Source organism: Onychostoma macrolepis, chromosome 04 (assembly GCF_012432095.1).
Source record: "Onychostoma macrolepis isolate SWU-2019 chromosome 04, ASM1243209v1, whole genome shotgun sequence".
In the NCBI taxonomy this organism is placed as follows: Eukaryota; Metazoa; Chordata; class Actinopteri; order Cypriniformes; family Cyprinidae; genus Onychostoma; species Onychostoma macrolepis.
In genome coordinates, this window is record NC_081158.1 from 17,247,422 (window position 1) to 17,268,839 (window position 21,418).

General features: G+C 40.3%; 2 protein-coding genes across 6 annotated transcripts in view; one reads left to right on the forward strand and one right to left on the reverse strand.

Annotated features, from left to right (window-relative positions):
* The first annotated feature begins 149 nt into the window (after window positions 1-149).
* Window positions 150-8,031, forward strand: LOC131539100 (uncharacterized). 5 transcript variants are annotated; one of them, XM_058773423.1, is made up of 14 exons: window positions 150-429; window positions 603-645; window positions 898-1,030; window positions 1,132-1,261; window positions 1,347-1,410; window positions 1,569-1,733; window positions 1,811-1,929; window positions 2,031-2,146; window positions 2,388-2,455; window positions 2,673-2,700; window positions 2,782-2,855; window positions 3,345-3,521; window positions 4,117-4,510; window positions 5,398-8,031. In XM_058773423.1, exons 1-14 carry the CDS (start codon window positions 407-409, stop codon window positions 5,499-5,501), a joined length of 1,638 nt encoding a protein of 545 aa, XP_058629406.1. In that variant the 5' UTR covers window positions 150-406; the 3' UTR covers window positions 5,502-8,031. The 5 variants fall into 5 exon arrangements, with proteins under 5 accessions (XP_058629406.1, XP_058629408.1, XP_058629407.1 ...); XM_058773425.1 differs by having other exon boundaries at window positions 3,345-3,488; XM_058773424.1 differs by having other exon boundaries at window positions 151-429; window positions 2,785-2,855.
* Window positions 8,032-8,053: 22 nt separating this feature from the next.
* LOC131539099 (proton myo-inositol cotransporter-like) overlaps window positions 8,054-21,418 on the reverse strand; it is a 99,529-nt gene continuing 86,164 nt past the window's right edge. Inside the window, exons 5-10 of the mRNA XM_058773422.1 lie at window positions 20,718-20,881; window positions 20,272-20,392; window positions 9,521-9,646; window positions 9,005-9,123; window positions 8,676-8,828; window positions 8,054-8,280 (exon numbers count right to left, since the gene is read on the reverse strand). Of these exons, the coding sequence (XP_058629405.1) occupies window positions 8,054-8,280; window positions 8,676-8,828; window positions 9,005-9,123; window positions 9,521-9,646; window positions 20,272-20,392; window positions 20,718-20,881 (910 nt within the window). The remainder of the gene's footprint in view (window positions 8,281-8,675; window positions 8,829-9,004; window positions 9,124-9,520; window positions 9,647-20,271; window positions 20,393-20,717; window positions 20,882-21,418) is intronic.

Below are 21,418 nucleotides of genomic sequence, written 5' to 3' on the forward strand. Positions count from 1 at the left end.
ATTATTTATAATAAAATCTGAAACACACACGGGCTAACAACTTTGCTGCGTCGTTCCGGTTATTTTATTTTTTATTTTTTATTTTTCCCAGTTACTTTCATCAAATTAATTCAGTTTCTGAACTGAGATCTTAAAATTAGAAAAATAAATTAATTAATAAAAGAATCGCTGAGACCTGTTATCATGCAGTCTATGTTGAGACGTCACAGCTTCTGCGAAGTTCTCGAGTTATCAATTTATGATATTTACCTTATGTGTTATCGGTTGCTGCTCCTAACATTGGCCTAAAAGCATCATAACCTGAAAAGTTACAATTTTTACGCTGTTAGTATTTAGTTATCTTTAACGAAAGAGAGTCGGTGGGTGAATTTAAAAAAAAAAAAAAACCGCCTAAACTGAGGGCAACATGAACTGGGTCGGAGGATCTAGGTTTGTGCTAACCTGCTAACTTTTTTGAAACTTGCTAATTATAACTGACTTTATATCATTACTTGGCTGTAAAATTAACATTTCATGGAGGTCAAAGCAGAGATGTCAAAATCACTTGATATAAATTCATTAAGTTTATATACGTATAATGGCGCCTTGTCTGATCTAAACAGGAACAGGTATATGAAAAGCAAAGAAGACACAACAAAACAGAGAGTAAGTATTTTTTCACTCTCCAAACCAACTGTTTGAGACTTTACACTCTTTTTAGTAACTAAGTTACACATTCTTAATACTACACCTGAACGATAACTTTATTGTAAACACAAATATTAACTACAGTTAAATTAATTTAGTTGCATTCATTGATTGGGGATTGGACTGGGGTCACAGGTGGTTAGGGTTAGTGTTTTAATGTGTTATTGTATCTTAAACCTGTGCTCTTGTAATTCTCTGTTCCAACTCAAGGCGTTTTTTCAAAAGCAAAGGATGAAACGAAAGTCAAATACTGTGGACTCACCCAAAGGATACAACCCTGACAATATGGATCTGCTGACATTATTCATAGTCAACCAGATTTCATCAAAGAAAGAGCAAACAGGTACAGTGATGGTGCACTTATAAATGAACACAACACAAACATTCTTTTATGGCCTTTTAATAAAGCTCATTTGTAGAATCATGTTATCATTTGTCTTCTAGACAAGCCAAAAACAAACCTTTTGACTGGTGTGAAAAGAACCAAAAGAGCTTTGAAAGAACCCTCAGAGTTACCAATGAGCCCTTGTTCTCCTTCAAACCTGAACCTAGTTACCAGTCAGCCACAGTACTGGTATGTTTCAAGAAGCTTTGTTATTCCTTCTAGGCTGTATTTCCAAATTATTTCATCTACAGATATTGAGTGTTTGTTTCAACAGTATTGATACGCCTGGTTATAAAGTCAGAAAACATCGTCTCTCTGAAGAATTCAAGTTCACACCGGTAAGAATGACTAAAATAGTCACTACCACAAAATCATTCACCAGTATTTTATTTAGTAACCACTGACATAATATAAACTTAGCATTAATAACGTTTGTAGAATTCATATGTATAAGTTTTTATCATACAGGATTTAATAATGGTTTCTTCATCCTTAGCTGTCTCCTTTGCTTGAATCGAACCTGTCTGATGCCAGTGGCTCAGAAAATCAACCTCAACCACCCTCTGGCTCTTCAGATCCAATCCAACCTAAACCTGCACCACACATATCCTCTTCTCTGCCAATTCTGGAAAATCTTAACAATATGATGAATACTCCTCAGGTGTGATCATTTAAAATCCACAGTTTTTGCAACACAACTAAGTAACCCAAATTGTTAAAGTTTATGTCTCTTTTCAGTTTGTGTCATTCTCTCAACCAACAAAGCTGGCTAATCCATGGCCAGATGAAGCTCTCATGCAAGATGTGTCACACAACAGCTCAGCAGCTGGAAATCAGTTTCAGAGCACATTACCAAAGTGAGTACAATGATATTACTATATCCCGATGCAGTATGCCAATAAAAGAGAATAGAGATGGGAAAGTGCTTGTAACATGGAATTATCACAATTTGTTGCAGCCCAGAGAGGGGAGAACATTCAGAGGACTCAGTTTTATATCCACTCAACCCTTTGAAGAGCACTGAAGAACCGGAGGAGCCACTGTTCATAGATTTTAAGAACTTAGATTATAAAGGTAATAATATACTGTAGCTTCTAGCACATAAGGTAGCACAATACGATAATGCACTGTATAAAAATAGAAATGAAAACCCGTAGAGTCACAACTTTCCTTAAACAATATTATATGCAATGATTGATTGACTTACTCAATTAATAATCTTTCCAAGGCTCCATTAGCACTCAGTCCAGAGTACAGTCACTACTTTAATACATTGTATATTATATATGTTCTTTATAATTTTCATTTCTTTTAGTGCTCGACTCAATGAATTCTTGTGACAGATCACAAAACATGGACAGTAATGACCACCTCTCAATACAGGTATAGGCTTGTGCACACACACACACACACACACACACACACACACAGTTTTGTTGGTAAAATTGCTGACTAACTTTAGTACATTTATTGTTTACAAATACTACCCTCTTGTGGTTAAAAGCAACATATACATAAGCTTCAGTAGATTTCTAATAAACTTGTTTTTAGATGCCAATTTGGCTTGTGTTTTGACCTTCTCATTTTTCTTCTTCTTCAGGAATCTGTATGTACCGACAGCAACGCATGTAAGTGTTCTGGTTATTGTTATTTATAAAGTATCATTTTAATGGCGCTTACTCAGAACAAGAAGTTTTATTATGTTTCAGCAGGTGCTGATGGTAGCAGTGTCTTTGTGCATGTTGGTAAATCTCCAAGAGGAGTTCATCTCAGCTCAGATGACGTAAGACATAAAAACTGTCCTGTAATTTGAATAATCCTAATCACTGTAATAATGAAATTGGTTTCTGTAATCTCTCCTAGTATATAGTGCGTGAAGAATGAACACATCTAACATAATGAAAGTGTTTGGCTTTGTTCCTAAAAGCATTTCAGTGGATACATACAGTATTTCACTTCATTCACTGAAAGATTATTACATTTACAGTGTTGATAAACACATCTTTCACTTTAAAATTTGATATATGATATTGATAAGAAATGAGAAATTACTCTTTCTTTAAAAACAATACAATAAAACTTTTTTTTTTCATAGCTTTATGATCCCCTGGAAAAAACAAACAAACAAATATATATATATATATATATATATATATATATATATATATATATATATATGTATGTATTACATTTTGATTCTTGAAATGTTCTTGTGAAATTTAACCCATGAAATCATTTCTTAATGACTATGAAATTATCTCTTGTGGGACAGAAAGAAAAGAATGACCAGTGTCTACAGTGTTTCTGCCCAAAGAAACAGCTGTGGCATTCTGAAGAGAGTGTCAAGGCAAAACACTTTTGCTTATCGGTGGACAGTTTAACAGAAACGCCTTCACAAGCACCATCCTGCCAACAGGTGGCAAAATCTAACTGTGATGGTCAAAGTGAGGTAAAATCCAGAGTTTTAGACAGCCTTGGTGAAAAACAAGTGCACTTCTATAATGTACTTAAAGTGCTCTATTTCCGCGCACTAATTTTGTACTTAATATACTAAAAGTGATTCTTTAGTACTTCTTAAGATAAACTTAAGATCATCTAAGTGTACTCAACTGTGCTATTTTGACACACCGTGAATATGAACTAAAATACACTTTTAACATATTTCTATCTTTGTATTTAAAAAATGTATTTAATTACTACTTGTAGCACACTTGAACCCATCTTTCATACACTAGTACACTCAAGTGTGCTACAAATGGTAACTAAATACATTTTTTAAATACAAAGATAGTATGTTAAAAGTGCATTTTAGTTCATATCACGGTGTGTCAAAATAACACAGTTGAGTACACTTAGATGATCTTAAGTTTATCTTAAGAAGTACTAAAGAATCACTTTTAGTATATTAAGTACAAAATTTGTGCGTGAAAATAGAGCACTTTAAGTACATTATGGAAGTGCACTTGTTTTTCACCTGGGAGTCTAAAACAAGTGAATTGTGGACAAAAACATGAGTAATATCTGTTTGTTTTTCTCATCTGCAGACAGAAGCACACAGGCATGATGGAACTCTCCCAATAACCTTGGAAACAGGGACACAAACAGGAGCTTTATTTTACCGAGATGTCTCAGTTCAGTGCTCACTTATTCATCACAGAAACTCTGTCCCTTTCCCCTCTGCTAATCAGAAATCCAGTGCCTTCACCACAAGGTGGCAGTATTCAAATTTTAATCAGTTGCTTAATCCAACTACACATACTTCTCCAAAACATGGCCACAAAAAAACAGGAAACATGCCCTCGGGGGCATCAGCAACAAACCAGCAGGCACAGAGACATCCAAAATCACAAATGGGCTTCTCCTTCCGCAAACTTCATAGTCAGAAGAGCATGAAAAGGGATCTGTCAGCTTCGAAACATCCTTTTTGCAAAGCCTCAGGTATAAATAACTAACCCACCGTGAAAGCTTACAGAACACATTTTCCAAATGTTTCTGATCAACATGGATCTTCTTAAAGGAATGGTTCACCCAAAAATGAACATTTGCTGTTCTTTTCAATACAAATAGTACAACAAAGCTTGACAAAATTAGTGCATACAACTGAAGTTGTACAATATTTGAGTAGAAGTATATTTCAGCATGGTACATTGTGTTTGGTTACAATATGAGCAAAATTGGTGTTTGGTGTCACTGAGGTCAAACCATGATGCAGTGCATTTTGATGTGGCGAGGAGGGGTAGATTTCAGCAAGTAGATTGGGTTCAGTAACATTTTACTATTTTTGAAAGAAATTAATACTTTTTTTCATCAAAGACGCATTAAACTGATCAAAAGTAACAGTAAAGTCATTTATAATGTTACAATAAATGCTGTTCTTTTGAACTTTCTACTCATCAAAGAATCCTGAAAAAAAATGTATTACTGTTTCCAAAAAGTATTAAGCAGCACTACTCAATGTTAATAATAATAATACATGATTGTTGAGCACCAAATCAGCATATTAGCATGATTTCTGAAGTATCATGTGACACTGACAACTGGAGTAATGGCTTTGCCATTACAGAGATAAAATACATTGTAAAGTATATTAAAATAGAAAACAGTTATGTAAAATTGCAGTAATATTTCACAGTATTACTGTGTTACATTATTTTTGATATAATGAATGCAGCCTTGGTGAGCATTAGTTATTTCTTTCAAAAACATGAAAAAATCTTACTTTTCTTAGAATGTTTGCCTCATTTATGGGTGAACTATTCCCATTTCATGTCATGATAGTGGTTTAAAATCTGAAATAGTATGTTTATGTCCTTTGTTTACTCCAGAACAGAAAAAAGAGGAAAGAAGGAAGAAAACAGACAAGTGTGACTACCCTCGGTTGGGAAATGTGGTGCGAAACCCTGTCAAGGACGTGCAGGAGAATTTGTGAAAGAGATGAAGAACTTCACAGCAGAGAAAGGTGTGAACTGGGTTTCTACAGAAATGAAAAAAAACTTCAAGATGTTGCTGACGTTGAAGCATACAGTAGAAAGGATTAGACAGTAAGCAGAATTACATTTTGAAAAAATTGATTGTTATCTCAGTTCAGATTTGATGAAAAACAATACTGTATGTTATATATCTTTATTATTATCTCCAAGTACATATTCAAGTTTTCAAAGTTCATATATTTAGTTTCATAGAATATAAATCTAGTAAAACATTTACAGCAACAGTAATCAAATACTGTACAACACAACATTTGTCCTCACTAGTTTCCATCAACAGTATAAATGCTGCATTTTGTTTCACATACAAAAACAAAAAATACATCCAAACACTTGAAACAGATGTGTTCATTGGTAATAACACAAATGGCTGTCCATGTTGGAGCACCTCCCAAGTACAATCTAAAATTCAAATACTGGAACACATGAAACTGCTCAATAAACCTCTAAATTACATCATACATGTAGACTGAAACTCATTGACTTTTCTAATGTCTCTATTCAGACTCTAGTTGAAGCAATATGTTTTATGTTACAGATTGGTGTCAGCTGGTGTCTTAAAGGAATAGTTCATCCAAATATTTGAGATTTTTGTTGTCCTTTTTGGAGATTGCCTTCCCCTGGTTACATGCTTTTATTATATGTAAATGGAGAGCTTGAATATTCTTCAGAACCTCTCCATTTATGTTCCACAGAGTGAGTAAACAATGACCGAGGTCCATTTGTGGCTGAACTATTCCTTTAAAATCGAAACTGATATAATGCCAAACACTGTGCCAATTTGATTTGTGCTTCTCTCAACCAAATTAAGTTTTATCCAATGGAATATATCAAATTACACAATCATGTATCTGAACAAAACACACAATACACAAGGCCTGATGTGCACAATTATTTATCACTGAACAGAGTGAAACCTTTAAACAGGAACTTGAGTCGACATTATTGGTTGCTTTCACAAGAGCCATCAACTTGGTTTTGATAAAGCTACAACCACAACATAGAGATTTTCAGGTCGGTTTAGCACACCTTGATGTGTATTTGTCTATTTGTATACTTACAAAGCAGCACAACAGAATATTGGATATTACAATGTACTTGTCAAAACGGTTACCCTACACTGTTCCATGGACAAGACCAATGCGATGACTTTTGTACACTAGGCTATAAGGAAGACAAATTAAAATGATAATAAAAAATAAAATTTAAAATGTAAACATTTAAATTACATTTAAAAGCAAATAATTAAAATTTTGGTAACACTTTAGTATAGGGAGCAATTCTCACTATTAACTAGTTGCTTATTAGCATGCCTATTATTAATATATTGTCTGTTTATTAGTACTTATAAAGCACATATTCTACATGACCATATTCTACATCCCTAATCCTACCCAATACCTAACCTTAACAACTACCTTACTAACTATTAATTAAGCAGCAAATTGGGAGTTTGAGGCAAAAGTTGTAGTTAATGGTTTGTTAATAGCGAAATTTGGACCTTAAAATAAAGTGTGACCAAAATTTTTAAAGAAATGAGTCTTAACAACACGATAATGATATCAAAACTTAAGTCAAAATTGTGAAATATTTTATAAGGCCACACTACACTATCACAGGGAACTCCAGAAAGCTACATAAGACGTTTTGTGTCGATAATCTTTAATCCTACAAACATGAAGGTTCAAATTACAAAATAAACTACTGTACTTCAAAAACTAGACAGTGATCGCATATTACAAACAAGCAATGTGATTTGCTACACATTTTCAAAGCCTCGAAGATTTTAATGAGACATGAAAATGACGTTTATTCACTTGTGTTTGATTTTTGTTCATATTTAGGGAGTTACTTCAAATCACTTAAAGCAGTTGGTTTGGATTATATGTAGACTACTAATAAAAAAATTAGACACACTTAAATGCCAAAAGCGTGCAAAGCTGTAATATCAGCAATGGGTTGCTATTTGTTAAATATTTTTGATCTCTGCATAATTCCATTAATGATATTTCATATTTTAATGACTTCACTGTGAAAAATACTATTAAATGATGAGTAGGTGCGTCCAAACTTTTGACTGGTAGTGTAGCTTATATTTTTCTTTGTGTGTATAAGTGTTATTTTCAAATATAAAATTTGCATTGAGTTCGCACTTAGACATGACATTAAGAAAAAAATACTATCCTTCTGCATATATATTATTGAATTTACAGCTAACATCTCATTTTACATAAATAAGCAGAGGATATTCATCTGACAGTGGAGAAATGAGCCAGTAGATCTGCAAGTACTGTGACGCAAAAACATACTGACGATATTATAAAAGCTGACTTGGCACTGCGTGTTTGTGTGTGCTCTACAACCCTGTTCTTGCCGTCGCGTTGAAGAGAGGCTCAACCTGACCGATACAGTGGGCGGGCCTGACGTCAGGGTTGAATGAGGCTCAATCGATACCTTCTCATCCCTGTTTACCAACCCAGAGGTTTCACACGAGTTATTCGACATCTGACGCGTCGTTGTCCGATAGGTGGTAGTTTGACCCTTTAACCCGGATGTATTCCACCTGCCGATCCTCATCAGAATCCGAGATCCCACATGAGCAGAGCCGGTTTTCAAACAAGGACTCAATCTCTTCTAGCCGCCTTCCCTTAGTCTCAGGCAGGCAGCCATAAATGAAAAAGAAGCCAGTTAGGGCCAAACTGGAATACAGGAAAAATACACCTTGGAAACGACAAAGAGATATTGGTTAATAAATGGGTATAATTTTAATAATATCTAAAAATAACAAAACTATACAAGACTCGAATATATGATTTTTTTTTTCTGTTGTAAAAAAAGTTGTAAAAGTTGGTTTAAGTGCAAAGCAAGTAATTATTTTTCAGTAAAGTGCAGTGATGAGCTGTGAACAGCAAATTGAGGAAAGTGTATTTAGAATATTAATTTGCACAGGGAGTTGTTGACTTCCAGAGGAAAGTAATACTGAGTCATAGACAGAATTAGTTCTACAATGCCTTTATGCGCAGTATACTCTTGATGTTGAGAGATCAAATACCGTATTGATGCTGACAAAAAGGTCATGTTCATGACTGCTGTCGCTCCACTAATTAGAGCATTACCGTAGTAAGTCAGGTACTGGGCCATGTGGAGGAACGTTAGAGACACCAGCACATTGAAAGTCCAGTTCACTCCGGCCGAACAAGCATTGCCTGTGCTTCTGGCCCAAAGAGGGTAGATTTCAGAATTAACTGTCCATGGCATTGGTCCCATTCCTGTCAAGAGGTGAAAGTGTTTTAAATTACCGCAATGCAATGTCACCATGAATATATTACAGGAATAATTCCCTCAGAGCAACCTCTGGTTATGTCTTGCTGAGTGGCACAATGGTGATGGATTGCACTGCTATGATATTGTTTTTATTAATTACAAATAGTTATGATCATCTTACCTGGGGCAAAAAATGCGAGATAGAGCACTAGTCCCAGGAGCACAACCCATGAATAAGATGTTGGGCAAAAATTATAAGCCCATATACCACTATCTGGCATATGTGTGGAGTTGGAGCACCTGTTAGATTTGAAACAAACACACAATGAATTTTATAAGGTAAATGAATAAATATCAAAATGTTTACCATATATTTCAATTTTTCGAAAAAATAAAAAAAATGTCAAATTAAAACGCACCACAGGATCAATCACATCTAATATCATACAGTAATGTCACAATAAACAAACTAAAATGTGTCAGAAACAAAATGTGTTAAAAATATAAAATACAAGTAGGGAAACACCACTTATTGAAGGACACGATGACAAATTGTATTTTAGATTTTACATCTGGCGAGTATTCGATAACATTGTAATGTACTGCAGAATGAATAAAAACACATAATATGCCCAAATATACACAGAACAACTCAAGTGCTTGCGCATACAGAGTCTCTGTTTCAGTGGTGACTCACTTGCCCCACGCTGCTCTCTCAGTGGAGGCCGGATTGACGGGCACACAGGAGGAGGCAAACACAGCAGTGCTGTTTTCCTGATAACAGTAACCACAGCTAGGGTCCAACATACAGGGCTCGCATGACCTGAAACACAAAGTAATGTAAGAGCAAGACAAATTACTTAAAAACTAAAACCCAACCAACTGACCTTGAATTCTTCTTATCTTAAGTCAACGTAAATCAAAAACAGTCTTAATACATATTTCTAGAATTCCTTATATGCATGACTCATCATTGCACATTATTCTAAACAAACAAACAACAACAAAAAAAGTTCATTGCATTCATAATCTTTCATCAAAACATAATAATTTGCTCCACACTCTGGAACAACTTTCATTTTCGTCAAACCACCTGTCATATTTTCACAATTCAATCAACTGATGGATAACATTGCAGTAAGTCCCACTGTGCAATCTTTCTTGTTAATAATCATGTTTCACTCAGAAATACATTAAGCATTAAATACATTAAACTTACAGAAATAAAATCTAATGAAATCTATTCTATTTGATCTAGTGAAATCTACAGATATTTACAGATTTTTTTGAAAGACTTTTCTTACGTTTACCATGGATGCATTTGATCAAAAATACATTTAAAATGCTGTGAAATATACTGCTCAAAAACACTTAAATCACACATTGGATCTTGATAAACAAAATATTAAAGTTAGAAATATTTATTTATATACATTGTGTAAATTGTTGATAATGGTCTGTGGAAGCCAAAATCATCAACTCATTGAGGGATGGATTTAATAAAAATTACAGGCTGATCCATGCATATATTTCATCAAAGCAACTCATAATGCAAGTCAAAAGTGTGTATGGCCCCCACGTGCCTTTGAGTATTCTCAACAATGTCTATGCATGCTCCTGATGAGATGGCGGATGGTGCCCTGGGGGATCTCCTACCAGACCTGGATCAGGGCAACATTGAGCTCCTGGACAGTTTGTGATGTTACTTTGTGGGTTCAGGTGCTCTGATAATATTTCAGAGGTTCTCTTTTGCATTTGGATCTGGACAATGTGAGGGCCAGTCAGTAGCATCAGTGCCTTCGTCATATAGAAACTGCCTGCACATTCTGGCCATATGAGGCCAGGCATTGTAATGTACCAGGAGGAACCCAGGGCCCACTGCACTAGCACAAGGTCTGACAGTGGCTCTGAGGATTTCATCCTGGTACCTAATAGCAGTAAGGGTACCATTGGCTAGGACACAGAGATCTGTGCAACCCTCCAAAGATATTCCTACCCAGACCACCACTGGCCCACGGCCAAAACGGTCATGCTGGATGATGTTGCAGGCAGGCTCCAGACTCTTTCATGTCTGTCACATGTGCTCAGTGTGAACCTGCTCTCATTCGCAAGATAATGGGGAGGACCTGTCAATTGTATTTTAGATTTTAACTGTGAGCACATGTCCTAGAAGGAAGCCAGGCCCTCATGCCACCCTCATGGAGTCAGCTTGGTCAGCATACCAGTAGTCTGCTGGAAGCCATTTTGGAGGGCTCTGGCAGTGCTCCTCCTGTTCCTCCTTGCACAATAGAGCAGGTACTGGTCCTACTACTGGGTTGTTGCCCTTCTATGGCCCTGTCCAGCTCTGCTTATGTAACGGCCTGTCTCTTGGTGTCTTCTCCGTGCTCTTGAAACTGTGCAGGGAGTCACACCAAACTTCCAGTGTTAGTAAGACTGAGAATATCTGCGTGTGCTTAGTTGACTGTTCTGAGAGAGATTGATTGTTGTCTGTTAGTTTGCTTTGCCATTTGCCATTTGTATATAGTAACTTTGGGGAGGTAGGGAGACTGACGCCATTTTTGTTGGAACCTTTTTTTATTGATTGTTTTTGGACAGGGAGTTAGGTTAGTAATTGTATTTTATTTTGTTTTCTTTTGTGAACTAGGGAATTTAGAGGGAGACATTAGTTTGTTTTTGTATGTTATTTTGGCATTGTTGGCTCCTGAAGCTAAAATACCCCTCATTGTTCTCATTAAACTACTGTTAATTTGTTTTCCAAAACTCCTCCGTGTCCTTGTACTCTTTCATGTTGCGCCTTTACCCCTAGATGGGGCGTAACACGGTGGGTGTTTCTGTTGAACAGTCCACAAGAAAACCATCAAGTAAAGCGTGCATGTAATAAAATGTGCCTCACACTGCTCTGGGGGGTGAATAAAGGCCTCCTGTAGCGAATCCATGCGTTTTTGTAAGAAAAATATCCAACGTAATAAACACTTTTTTTCTCACTTCCGGTACCTGTGATACGCGGAAGCCATTCCGGCAGATGACGTAGGACGTCGGCGTTGCGTGATTAGTGACGAACGCAGAGAGAGAATAGAATAAAACAAAACGCCGGTCACGAATTAGAAGTACAAACCGAGGATTTGTAAAGGAAAAATGATAAAGGATTTTGATATAAGCCAAGAGGAGGTTTTCCTTTGCTAAAGTAAGGAAACTTTTCTTCCTTTGCTCCTGTAAACAAACTCGTGAGACTAGCATATCTCAGAGGCGCGCACTGCACATATGTCCTACCTCATTCACTGGAACGGCATCCGCGTACGACAGATAGCGGAAGTGAGAAAAAAGTGTTTATTACGTTTGAAATATGGATATATTTCTTACTAAAACGCATGGATTCGCTGTGACTTGTGAATGTACAACAGCACGAATTAACAAGGCTAAACCTAGTACCATTGATGCATGGCAATGTTTCTCTTACAACATTTTGGACTATATAAAGGAATCACCATATAAAGTGTTTTTTTTTTCAGATTGTAACATTATTCACAATATGTCTGTTGCTCCCCCTTCCCTGTTTGTTTGTTTGTTTGTTTGAATGGATGTTGTTTTGTCAATCTAAAGAAAATAAAAAGTTGATCACAAAAAAAAACGCATGGATTCGCTACAGGAGGCCTTGATAACGCTTGGAATAGCCAGGTCAATTTTTAATATGACTCCAATTGGATTCGTCTTAAAGAAGAAAGTCATATACACCTGGCATGCCTCGAGGGTGAGTAAAATACAGGCTAATTTTCATTTTTGGGTGAACTAACCCTTTAACTTGGTGTTATGCTGTGATAAGTGTTACCTGAATTATTCTGAACAGGGCATTACAATTTTAAATAGCTATTTTCTATTTCTTTTCATTTTAAAATATACTTTATTCCAGTGGTGGAAAAGTCTTCATTGCCACATGATCCTTCAGCAATCATTCTAATATTTTATGATTATACACAACTTCCGTTTTATGTTAGCTTTAAACTGCGTAAATGAATTGCTCAGAAATATGCATGATTATGAAATCACAACCATGATCCCATTAACATGTACATCAACATGTATTTCAGTATTCATCTTTAGAAGTCTTGGTCAATGGGTCTTGCATGGCAGTTACAGTGAGTCCATTAAAAACTGTATTCCATTATGTAAGGATGTTGAAAGGGCTTTTGAGACAGTCTATGCACAAATTGGTTTGCTGCTGTGATGACAGTGCAGTCATTACGCATCCATTAGCAGGAAAATAAACATGCTTTGTTTTGGTGGTGTGTATGGTGAACTGGATGACGGTGTAAGAGTAAATTAGGATGGAGAGAGAGGCCACGCTCTGTCAGACTGGGAGGGGGGTGTCATTGTTATGAGGTTACACACTTCAGACACTCAATTACTGTGACATTAAGGAACAGCGAGCAGCTTGGACCCCCTAACACACACAGTTATTGCTGCAGCGTACACACCAACAGAGCCAAACATAAAATTGATTTTCACTCAGGTTGGAGACCAATAAGTTGTTTGTTGACTAAAGCAAGAGGAACCCATTAGAAACGGTATAATCTCACAATTAAGAGTGCTGATATAGACACTAGCAATAGTTCTCCACTGGACTCAACTTCAACTAGACACAGATTAAAGTCAACCTGAAATGCCATTTACTAACCATTAGTAAAAATGTCAGGGTGGTGCAATCTAATGAAGGAAAAGTCCTATTAAAATAATTACATTCTTGAAAAGACAATGTTATTAGGTAGTTTGGTTCTTGGTATCTTTTAGTACTATTTCTTTATAATTTAATAACAGTTCCTTTAACAAAACTGCTTCACTATTTAAAATCTATTAAAAAAAAAAGCTATTTAAAACTCTTTCGTCCACCGAATTAAAGTCATGTAGGGTGACCAACATGCAGAAAACAAACAAAAAGCAAGAAATCACACAAAAGATGAACATGCAGACCCTCATGACTACTGTATGTGTCAAAGTCGATACATTTCTTAAAATGTCAGATTTGACCTTTTCATTACAAGGCAAGGTTAGTTCAGGTTGTACAATGTCATGTGTTATGACTCTCCAAAAACGTACTTAATGTTTAATTAATTATATTTATAACTTTTTCCCCCCAAATATCAAGAATTATATAGAACTACTCCTATCGTGAAACTGGCACTTTTGAGGAGATTTTTTTTAATGCAGAACAAGGAGCAGTTTATATGTACAGTATACATATTGGGGGTCCCTATTGGCCTAGAGCCTGTGGGGTGCCAGGGCCTGTAAAACGTTTAAACCCCTGCTTTACAACGTGGTCTGGGGTGCTTCTGTTAGGGAGCCATGGACCCTGATAGGTTCTTCTCCTGTCTGATAAAGACGATAGATGTAGATGATATTGCCCCTGAAATCCACCTGGGTCAATTATACTGGCAGGTGGTGCTGATGATGTGGAGACTGATAGTATTCATAAAGTCCACAAATAACAATTGAATTCCAAAGTGTTCCTATAACCTCTGTGTCAGGTTTGGACGGAGAGGCAAACACAGGGTTAGTGGGAACACACTTCTTTTATTTCCTTCCCACAAACATAAACTGATCCCGAAGGATTTCAAACAAAACGTAACTTAAAACAAAGGGGTCCTTTAACTCAGTGACTTCGTCCAACTCAAAGTGACACTTTTGTGATAGGTCGGTCGGTGAGGCTTACAGGACGGAGGATCCAGGCAATCCAAGAGGTGAGTAGGGAAGTGAGCCAGGCTTACGACCTTGAGACCAACCAACGCAGGATTGTGGTGAGTGACTTGATATAGCGAGCAGGTAAGTGATGACAGGTGGTAATCAGTACTCCGGTGATTGCGAACGGGTGTAGGTGGTTGGTGTGGATGACGCTGTGGGCGGATCTGTGACAGTACCCCTCCCCACGGGCGCCTCCTGGCGCCTGGGACCGACGGCGAGGGCGACCACGTCCTCTTGGGGCAGGGGCGGTCGGGTACGACCGGTGGAAGTCGGAAAGAAGCGAGGGTCCAGTACATCCTCTCGGTTTACCCATGATCTCTCTTCGGGCCGAATCCTCCCAATCCACCAGGTATTGGAGTCGGCCGCCCGTCGACGGGAGTCTAGGATTTCTTCGACTCTGTAGATGGTCCCACTGGGGTCGGCCTCGGGAGGAGGAGGTACTGTGCTCTGCGGAAGGAGGGAGAACGGGATTAGTGAATGGTTTTAATAGGGATACATGGAAGGTAGGTGAAATGCGGTAAGTTGCTGGGAGCTGGAGCTCGTGGGTGACTTCGTTTATCCGTCTTATTATAGGGAAGGGACCGACATAGCGAGGGCTTAGCTTCTTGCAGGGCAGACGGAGGCGAATATCCCGAGTGGAGAGCCAGACTCGGTCGCCGGACGGTATAGGGGCGTGGCGGCGCGATGGGTATCTGCATGTCTTTGTGCCTCCGTACTGCCCGCTGGAGATGGACATGCGCCGTGTCCCACACTCTTTCGCTCTCGAAACCAGAAGTCAACCGCCGGGACTTGGAAGGCTCTCCGGTCCAGGGAAGAGCGGAGGTTGAAATCCTAACAAGCATTGAAATGGGGTGAGACCGGTAGTTTCTTGCCGCAGTGAGTTTTGGGCGTACTCGGCCCAGGGTAGGTACTTGCTCCAGTGGTCCTGGTGACGATGGCAATAGGCGCGCAGGTAGCGCCCAATCTCCTGGATTTTCCGTTCCGTTTGGCCGTTGGTCTGTGGGTGATACCCGGAGGACAGACTGACAGAGACTCCTAGTAGCCGGAAGAAACTACGCCAGACCCTGGAAGTGAACTGAGGCCCTCGGTCGGAGACAATATCTTCGGGCAGGCCAAAGTTCCGGAAGACATGTTGGAAGAGAGCTTCCGCAGTTTCGAGGGCTGTGGGTAATCCTCGTGGGGATCAATTTGCAGGCCTTAGAGAACCGGTCGACCGCAACGAGAATGGTGGTAGATCCGTTGGAGGGTGGTAGGTCTGTGGCAAAGTCAACTCCGATATGGGACCAGGGCCGGCGTGGGATCGGCAGGGGGACCAGTTTTCCCTCGGGCAAGTGACGGGGGGTCGAGGTGATGGCACAGACGGCACAGCCTCGGACGAACGGGCAACGCCCTGGTTCATGTTGGGCCACCAGTACTTGTTCCGAAGGAGCGAGAGAGTGCGTTTGTGGCCCGGGTGGCCGGATCCCGGAGACGTGTGTAGAGAGTCCAGAAGGGGGAGACGGAAGGTGGCTGGTATGTACAGCTTCCCCTCTGGAACTCCCGGCGGAGCAGGCTCAGATTGAGTGGCAGCACGGATCTGGTCATCCACCTTCCATATGATGGGGCAAGCGAATATTTTGGGTGGCAGGACTGGTTCTGGATGTTCGGGTGATGGGTCGGGCTGGTGCAGACGGGACAGAGCATCGGCCTTGAGGTTCTTGTGGCCGGACGATAGGTGATAGTGAATTTGAATCGAGTGAAGAAAAGGGCCCAGCGGGCTTGTCGGGGTTTAGGCGCTATTTCGCCAAGGTACTGGAGGTTTTGTGGTCAGTAATCACTTCAAACGGATGTTGTGCGCCTTCTAGCCAGTGCCGCCACTCCTCCAGTGCTAGTTTGATTGCCAGTAATTCGCGGTTCCCGATGTCGTAGTTTTGTTCTGCTGGGGACATCTTCTTGGAGAAGTAGGCACAGGGTGAAGCACTGGAGGTTCGCCTTTTAGCTGCGACAAGACCGCGCCAATTCCCACCGTCAAGCATCCACTTCCACCACGGCGTTGATTGGGGTTTGGATGGGTGAGTGTTGGAGCGGTGCAAAGGAGGACTTTAACCTTTGAAGGCTTGCATCGCTTGAGGCGCCCAGGTAAGGGATTTCGGTTTTCCTTGGAGGAGAGAGGTTAGAGGAGCTGACAGATGGCTATAATGGGCTATGAAACGTCGATAGAAGTTGGCGAACCCGAGGAACCGTTGGAGCTCCTTGATAGAAGATGGTTGTGGCCAATTTTTACGGCTTTCACCTTGGCTGGATCCATTTGTACTCCATCCGCGTCGATGATGTATCCCAAGAAATGGATCTTTGTTTGATGGAATTCACATTTTCGAGCTTGAGATACAGTTGATGCTGGCGGAGGCGTTGGAGAACTTGGGTAACATGGTCTTGGTGCTCCTCGAGGGTGGAAGAGTAGATCAGGATGTCATCGATATAAATGAGGGTGAATCGGTTGAGCATGTCCCGGAAGATCTCGCTCATGAAGTTCTGAAATATTGATGGAGAGTTCGAAGGCCATACGGCATAACCTGATATTCGTAGTGCCCGGTGGGCGTGATAAAGGCTGTCTTCCATTCATCTCCTTTCCGTATTCGGATTAAATTATAGGCGCTGGAGGTCGAGTTTGGTGAAAACTCGGGCCCCACGAAGTTCTTCTAAGGCAGCTGGGACCAGTGGTAAGGGATAGGCGAATTTGACTGTTTGTGCGTTGAGCGTTCTGTAATCTATACATGGGCGGAGGCCCCCGTCCTTCTTGGCGACAAAGAAGAAACTGGAGGCTGCGGGAGATGTGGAGGGACGGATGAACCCTTGCTGTAGCGCCTCTCTCACATATTCTTCCATGGCGATGCGTTCCGGGATTGAGAGGGGATAGACGTGACCTTTAGGCAGTTTGGCCCCGGGTAACAGGTCAATGGTGCAGTCCCAGGGTCTGTGCGGAGGAAGACAGTAGCGGCCGCTTTGCTGAACACGCCTTGGTAAGGGAGGTAGGCTCTGGGAATCTTGACCGAGGTAAGTGTGGTAGGGCTCTCACGGTGGTGGAGTTGAGTGGGAGAGATGGTACGGACTGGCGAGGTACCGGGAGACTGGGGAGACACTTTTCAAAGCAGGAAGCACTCCAACGAAGGATTTCTCCCGAACTCCAATGCAAGTCTGGATGATGTTTTACGAGCCAGGGACGACCCAGCACCACATCCACAATGGCTTCCTCCAAGATAAGAAAGGAGATTTGTTCCTCGTGAAAGTGTCCAACGCGAGCGTGACCTCTGGAGTGTGGTGGCGTACCAGCCCTTTGCTCAACGGTTTGCCTTGTATGGTGGAACCGGTAGGATGTAGTACTCGGAGCCGGGTAGTTGGAGTTGAAGGAGGCTGGTCAAGAGATGAAATTTCCTGCGGCTCCGGAGTCAATGAGGATTTTAACTGGAAAGGATCGGTTCAGGTAAATGATTAGAGCATCACTATGTGGAATCTTGGAAACATCAGGGTGAAGATGGACCGTACTCACCGTGGAGTTCGCGGGCGAACGGGCAGGCTACCAGGGAGTGACTTCCGAGCCGCAGTACATACAAAGATTGTGGGTTCTCCGGCGGGCCCGTTCCTCCGGAGATAGGTGGTACCGGTCCACCTGCATGGGTTCCGGTACAAGTGGGACCGATCCTTGTGAGGTGGTTGCTGGGGTAGTCTCCGAGCGACAAGCATTTAACTGTTGTGAAATGTGCAACGATTTCTGGAGAAAGCCCTCCAAGCCCACTGAGTCTTCAATAACAGACATCTGCTGTTTTATGGAGGGTGCAAGACCCGTCGATAGGCGGCGAAGTGCTGTCTCGTTCCACCCACTGCCGGCGGCTAGAGTGCGAAATCTCACGGTGTAATCATGGATGGACATGTTGGCTTGTCGTAACTGAAAGAGCTCTTCGTGAGCGGAGATGGAGGAGGCTGTATGGCTGAACACTTCACTGAAATGGTCGGTGAAGGCACCCAGTGACCGCACGACGGGCTGTGTGAATTCCAGAGCGCCTCAGCCCACTGTAGGGCTCTTCCGGACAGCAGGGACATGATGAAAGCTATCTTTGCCCGATCGTTCAGGAATTGGTGAGGTTGAAACTCAAAGTACAGGGAACACTGAAGCAAGAAGCCACTACAGGTGGCCGCATCGCCGGAGTAGAGGGTAGGTTTGGCCATTGGGCACCCGGAAGGAGATGGGAGGGCCGGAGGAGGCTGGAGGGCTTCGCGGAGAGTGTGAACTAGTTCGGTGAATGGGTCCGGTGTTGGAAGAGCTTGGTCTTCCATCTCAGTTTAACAACGTCCAAATACTCCTTTTTGAAGGGTTGGTCTTCTGTCAGGTTTGGACGGAGAGGCAAACACAGGGTTAGTGGGAACACACTTCTTTTATTTCCTTCCCACAAACATAAACTGATCCCGAAGGATTTCAAACAAAACGTAACTTAAAACAAAGGGGTCCTTTAACTCAGTGACTTCGTCCAACTCAAAGTGACACTTTTGTGATAGGTCGGTCGGTGAGGCTTACAGGACGGAGGATCCAGGCAATCCAAGAGGTGAGTAGGGAAGTGAGCCAGGCTTACGACCTTGAGACCAACCAACGCAGGATTGTGGTGAGTGACTTGATATAGCGAGCAGGTAAGTGATGACAGGTGGTAATCAGTACTCCGGTGATTGCGAACGGGTGTAGGTGGTTGGTGTGGATGACGCTGTGGGCGGATCTGTGACACTCTGAGTGTCCATGTGCATCTCATTTTCAGGCATCTCCCATAGAGGCTTGAGAATCACTTTATTCCAGTATGAATCCCCCAGATCACTATAGCAGCTGTTCTCAAACTTTTCCATGCTAAGACCTGTCTAGGGAGGTAAAATATAGGTATAATCCATCATTTTAGACATTTTAGACATCAATTTGAAATACATTTTCTCACTGTCATACTATTACACTGGATAGGCTTTCTTATCAGTTTCATTACTGTTAGGCAGATAAACAGAACAAGGATATGATGAGTTCATTTGGTGAAGGAGTCTTTTTGAATGATTCATTAAAAGAACAGCTTCATAAGAGCAATTTGTCCGTAAATTGGACTACATTGGTCATGCTGTATGTTATTTTTTGCATGCAGCCCTTGAGGAGTTCTTGTGGTGTGTAACATGAGAAAAATGTATAATTACAGTTACGCCTACCAAAAAACCTTTGAGAAGTTCTCGTATATTTTATATTTAGGCATGAACATCACTGTTCTTTCCGCAGCCAATTTATTTCTACTCCAATCCACAATTTGAAAAGTGCCGCAAATACTCTTAGTAATCCATTCTACCAAAAGTTGTCACTCTTCAAAATTTTCATACAGTCATACAGTATGGAATATCGTGATGATAACAGAATATTAGTTTTTAGGTGAACTTGGTCTCTTGGTCAACCAACTTCTGCAGAAAAACAATGCTGATCAAGACACTCCATCAACTGGCTGACAGAGGAAATCTCGCACATTTAGGAACTCATGCGTGCTCTGGGGGACTGTCTCTACAGTCACTTTTGATACGTGCTAAATGACAAGACACCAAATAACAAGACAGCTGTCACTATATGGTGACTGAGTGTACTATATCCTATATAGTGTATATGAATTATTTATATTGCCATTGGCAAGAAGCTCTAGAAGATAAACCTGCCCATTAAATCATACTCACAGATGTGTTGTGCAGCTGGAGTTGGGTGTCGTGGGGTCCGTCAGATGTAGTGTAACAGGAGGAGAATGCTGGGCTGACAGGAGGAAGCCAACAGATAGGATACACAGACTCAAAACAGTACCTGTACAGAAAGAGTCAAAAATTCATATGCATAAAAACATATTTTGGCATATCTCAAAATGTTCAGAATAGCATTTCAAAAAAGTAGTGGAACCTTGGGCAAGTTGTCATACAGGAAGTTGCAACAAGGACTATATTTGTATAACCAGTTTCTGAGTCCAAGGTACTGAGTACAATTTAAGTATATATATATATATATATATATATATATATATATATATACATAAGCCCCAGGCAACCAGTTAAAAAGGCAACCAAATGTTACCCAAAATAAATGTTGAATGTGCTGGAATATATTCTGCTTCTTCAAGTATGTAGAATCTTACCAAAGATACTTCCCAACGCAAGTCTGCGTCTGCCCACCCTTTCAACCAACCAAACTCCCAGCAGAGTAAACAGGAAATTTGTGAATGCTGTTACAGTCACTAGCCAGATGGCCAACTTGTCATCACGTACTCCAGACATCTGCAGAATGGTGGCGCTGTAGTACCTATAAACAGAGTGCAAAGGAAACATATATATATAAACTTCCTGGTTACATGTCAGGTTACTTTTTATGGATAGATTCAGTTCTGACTGAAAAGAAAGAATACAACCACACTGCATTCTCTGTATTATTCCTTATGAATAAAGAGAGTATGTATTTTTGAACAGAGTCAGACACTTTAGTTACTGCTATATCTCTGACTGATCCAGCCAATCAGTGCCACTTCGCCCACATACTGTATCATCCAATGAGATTGTGGCCTTGCCACTCAGCCACTTTCTGGCTGTTGTCATCTCAACTTTTTCAATTAAAACTGCCTCCTTTTTGTATCAAGGATACTTACAACTAATTGCCTTTCATTGTGATTTACAGGGCTTTGAATGCATCTAATAATCCTTTTCAGTGGGCAGTGAGCAGGGGTCAAAATGATTTTTTCGAGCTATTAATCCTAAATCAGCAGGAGTTGTGCATTAATGTGCTTTAAATCCTTCATTACTATTAAAAACATACAATATACTGTCATTCTATACAGTAATTAAG